The sequence below is a fragment of the Triticum aestivum genome, chromosome 7D, assembly GCF_018294505.1.
Source record: "Triticum aestivum cultivar Chinese Spring chromosome 7D, IWGSC CS RefSeq v2.1, whole genome shotgun sequence".
NCBI lineage: Eukaryota > Viridiplantae > Streptophyta > Magnoliopsida > Poales > Poaceae > Triticum > Triticum aestivum.
This window is the reverse complement of record NC_057814.1, coordinates 91,628,663-91,632,967: the sequence shown is the minus strand read 5'-3', so window position 1 is coordinate 91,632,967 and position 4,305 is coordinate 91,628,663. Positions and strand designations below refer to the sequence as shown.

The window sequence follows — 4,305 nt, the reverse complement described above, 5'->3', positions numbered from 1 at the left end:
GGTTCACAGTCACCTGATCTTTGCCCTCGGCGTTCTTGCTGGTGATGGTTTTGGGTGGTGCTTCTAGGGTTTTGTCGACGTACCCGAAGAGGCCCGCCTCCATGATATGGGAACGAGCTTGGGCACGCCAGAGAACATAATTGGAACGAGTGAAGGGTTCTGAGACGTTGTTGTTGAGGCCGGTGGAGACAACCGAGGTGGACGTCGACATTGTCGAGTTCGGAGGTGGAAGAAGGGATGGCTAGACGAAGGGGAAGAGGGTAGCTCTGTATACCATGTGAAAGATCGTAATGAAGCGCCTCAACCTCCAAACAGGAGGCCCGCAGGGTATATATTGATTGGTTGGGGCGCACCTCCCAATAGCGCATATATATTGTAACAGAGAAGAGATACAATCGGGAGATTGCAGAAGAAGAGATAGAAAGATAAACGAATACATTGTTAGGATAAATCTATCTCTAACTACCTAGGCGTGATGCACAAGATAATGTTTAACAGACTCAAAGATGTTTGTAGTACAAAAAAGGAAAGACAGATGCTTGTGCGGGTTAACACAAGTCTGGCCTCTCCGTGGCTCTGTCCTTTCTTTTGTACAACGTCCAAACTATCCAAACTGAAGCGAGCGTGTGATTGCAAATGCAACCGAGCACACAGTAACATCCATCATATTAGCTGCTGAGTGGAGCTGGAGCTGTGACCCGTACTATCGAAGTCCGGCATGAGAAGAGGGCCGGCCGCTTGGCCAACCGGCGGCATCCTCTCGGGGAGCGGCGCCTCCAGCCGTAAGACGTTGACGGCCTGCCTTATGGACGGCCTTAGGCTCTGGTCGTGGCACGCGCACCAGAGGCCGACGACCAGCACGCGCTCCATCTCTTGGAGATCGAAGTTGCCATCCAGCCGTGGGTCGGCCGCGTCGAGTATCCTCCCTTGCCCGTGCAGCTCTGACACCCGCTGTGCCAGGTGGATGAGCGTGCCGTCGGGTCGAGCCGTGGTAGGTCTCCGTCCGCACGCGATCTCAAGCAACACGACGCCGAAGCTGTAGACATCCGACTCGGTGCTGGCTCTGCCGGTGACGGTGCACTCGGGGTCCATGTACCCCAGCGTGCCGGCGAGCTCCGTCGTGTGCAACCCTCTGTCGTGGTCGACGAGCCTAGCGAGCCCGAAGTCGCCGAGCTTGGCATTGAACGATACGTCCAGCATCACATTGCTCGTCTTGATGTCCCTGTGCAGGACGCACTGCTCCCAGTCTTGATGCAGGTAGAGAAGCGCAGAGCCGATCCCCAGCACGATCCTATGCCTGAACCATAATAACTATTAAGTACTACTCCTTCCCATGATTAAGAGCGTTTTGGACACTACACTAATGTAAAAAACGTTCTTATATTATGGGACGGAGGGAGTAGTAAATATTATGCAATCATGCATGAGAATTCGAACAATTATACCATCAGCAGGAAGGTCACCTGACCTGTCTGGCCACCATAGTACATTGTCCGCACTGTAAAGGTGAAGATCGAGGCTGCCGTTGGGCATGAGCTCATAGACCAGGAGGAGCTCGCAGCCGGCGTGGCACCAGCCAATGATCTGCACGAGGTTGCGGTGCCGAAGCCGGCTTATTACCCTCACCTCGGAGGCGTACTCCTTCCTCCCCTGCTTAGAGCCCTTGGACACTCTCTTGATAGCCACCTCGATTTTCATGCCCTTCAAGAATCCCCTGTACACTGGGCCAAACCCACCTTCCCCGAGCTTCTTGGCCTCCGAGAAGTTGTCCGTGGCAGCTGCCAGCTCGCTGTAGCGGAATCGCCTGGGTCCGGTCCCTTGCCTGAACTCGTCTTCCATGGCCTCATCGTCTTGGTTAGACAACCTGGGAGGGTGAGTTCTTCTCTCTAGGCGGCGGAAAAGCATCCATACCGAGATGCTGATGCAGATCAACACAAAGACGACGGAACCCGTAGCGGCACACACAGCCACGATGAGCCGTCGTCGGTTTGGTCCGCGCGGACCTCCTGATCAATGCACAAACGAAAATAAATGAAAATGGCTGTGGCTGTGAAGATCACCGTACGTACGTACGTGCATTTGAACAAGGACCTCACCTGCAGATTGCGGAGGAGGCGTGGCGACGTCGATGGGATCGGGCCCGTGGGTGATGTAGCAGCCGTACCTCCTATACTTAGCAGTGGTGGTGTTTCCGCCCATGCTCGCCAGTGTGGTGTTAAGACAGTTGGTGCACTCGCTCGGCAACATGCCTAGGGCGCACTGCACAAGGCCGTACATCACCTGGGAGTTACCTCTCGAGTCCATGTATGTCCGGCTCCCGTTGGCGAACCGCCGCGGCGACCCGGCGGCCTCCGCCATGAGCTCGGTCACCAGCTCCCACTTGGTCTGGTTCATGGGGACCGCGTCGTCGCCGTCGCTCTCACTTTGTACGACGAACCCAAACTCGAAGAGGTCGGCGTGGCCGAAGAATTGCTCGTCTGAGTAGCGTTGGTAGCAGCAGTCGTATATGATGGCGCCCCTTTTGTTGTTGGGGCATCCTTTGGTCATCAAGTAGATCGGCGCCACCTTCAGGCAGAGCTCGCACATTGACCAGTCGCAGTCGACGTAGCACATGGCCTGGCCGTATATCTTGTCGGGCCAGGTACCCTCGACGGTCTGGAAGAAGCCGCCATTCCCAATTGCCCCGTCGCGGAGGTCGTGGAGAAGGTTGTCGAGCTGGACCTCGTACTTGCTGCCGTCAGTGTAGTTGCTCTCCGTTGAACAAACGGAAGCCGGAACATACGGTATGTAGTCATCGGATGCAGCAGCACTAACTGCGCCGAGCAAGGCGGCCACGGCTAGGAGCAGGAGGCGGCAAGGGGCCATGGATGGCTGGCTGGCCAGAGGGTGTTTCTTCTAGCTTGTGGATTGTCAGGACACCGAAATTCGGTGAGCGCCTGGCTTGGGAATTTGCACTGCTGCATTGGCAGACGAGTCTTTTATTTATACTCCTACTAAGAAGAGAATTTAGATCAAATTAAGAAAGAAATCAATAAGCAAGCCGTAGAGGAGGACACTACAATGCGCGCTTAGTATTCGTTTTGTTCGACGGATGCATCAATGCTACATGCTGGTTGCTTTGCTACTGAAAAAGTTAGACCAGTGTATGTAAGCCCTGACATGTATTGACAAGGACTTCTGGTTGCAGAAGCTTGTATACTATTATTTTTAACTAGATACCCTCACGTCACTGAGGGAATGGTTTACAATATATTTTAATAAATTTTGGTTGTATGAAATATTAGTATATTAGGGTAATAATATGAGAACTTAAACCAAAATATTACTCTCTCCGTCCAGAAATACTTTTCTAGGAAATGGATGTATCTAGACGTATTTTAGTTCTAAATACATCCATTTTGATCCATTTCTGCGACAAGTATTTCTAGACGGAGCGAGTAGTTTCTACTTCATTGCCTCTCATCATCAGTCTTCTACTCTTGATTCACACGATCATTTTTTTTAGAATAGTGTAAATGCAGACGCTCATATATACACGCGCACACTCACCTTTATGAATACACACGCATATCCTACCCCTATGAACACCTTCGAGAGACTGAGCCGGCATATCAACTTGAGATTGATGAAGTCATCACAGGCGCCTCGTAGAGTCGTAGTCGACGGGGACGTCTCCTCTCACTAAACGTGTGTCGCTGGAAATCCTGAACTACATTCAAGATTATGCAAGCACTAGGACTTGAACCCTAGTGGGATGAGAATACCACTGCCCTCCTAATCATGCAACCACAGGTTGGTTCGGCTTGATTTATATGATTGACATATGAAGAAAGGACAATAGGTAGGTTATCGGTTCATACAAGGCGCTAAAGATCATGTACTATATATGTGTGCCCCACCAACAAGACCTTTGCCGAAGGGATTTTTTTTCAAAACTATCACGTTTTTATAGCAAATTCGGAAACTATAGCACCTAATGCAAAAAAATCAAAACTATAACCCCGTCGGCCTCGTGTGGGCTGAAGAGGGTGTTTTCGGTCGGCGGTTGGCCAAAAAGGACTCTTTGGTCACGCATTGGCCGAAGAGATCCGTAGCTGGGCCGAAAAGACCTTTTTGGTCAGCAGTAGGCCGAAAAGTACTCTTTGGTCAGCAGTAGGCCGAAAATTCCATGGGGCCCACCTTTTCGCGTGAACGGGAGACCTAAGCTGCATGGTTGTGCTCTTCGGCTTATGTTAGGCCGAAATGTTTTTTTTTAATTTTGACTTATGAATCTGATCAGGAGATATATATTGTTGTACTGCATCG

The 4,305-nt window shown here is 51.2% G+C and overlaps 1 protein-coding gene across 1 annotated transcript; it reads right to left on the bottom strand.

The window, feature by feature from the left end:
- Nucleotides 1–663: 663 nt before the first annotated feature.
- On the bottom strand, nucleotides 664–2,865 carry LOC123166415 (L-type lectin-domain containing receptor kinase IX.1-like). The gene is made up of 3 exons (XM_044584222.1): nucleotides 2,097–2,865; nucleotides 1,469–2,006; nucleotides 664–1,297 (listed from the first exon to the last, which is right to left on the bottom strand). The coding sequence occupies exons 1-3, from the start codon at nucleotides 2,863–2,865 to the stop codon at nucleotides 664–666; spliced, it is 1,941 nt and encodes a 646-aa protein (XP_044440157.1).
- Nucleotides 2,866–4,305: the final 1,440 nt, after the last annotated feature.

Bases quoted from the DNA above. Each gene is read 5' to 3' on its own strand.
- LOC123166415 (XM_044584222.1), bottom strand. From the start codon at position 2,865: ATGGCCCCTTGCCGCCTCCTGCTCCTAGCCGTGGCCGCCTTGCTCGGC. The intron at 2,007-2,096 runs GTGAGGTCCTTG...TGCATTGATCAG, and splicing joins GCCTCCTCCGCAATCTGCAG to GAGGTCCGCGCGGACCAAAC. The intron at 1,298-1,468 runs GTCAGGTGACCT...ATTATGGTTCAG, and splicing joins GTACTATGGTGGCCAGACAG to GCATAGGATCGTGCTGGGGA.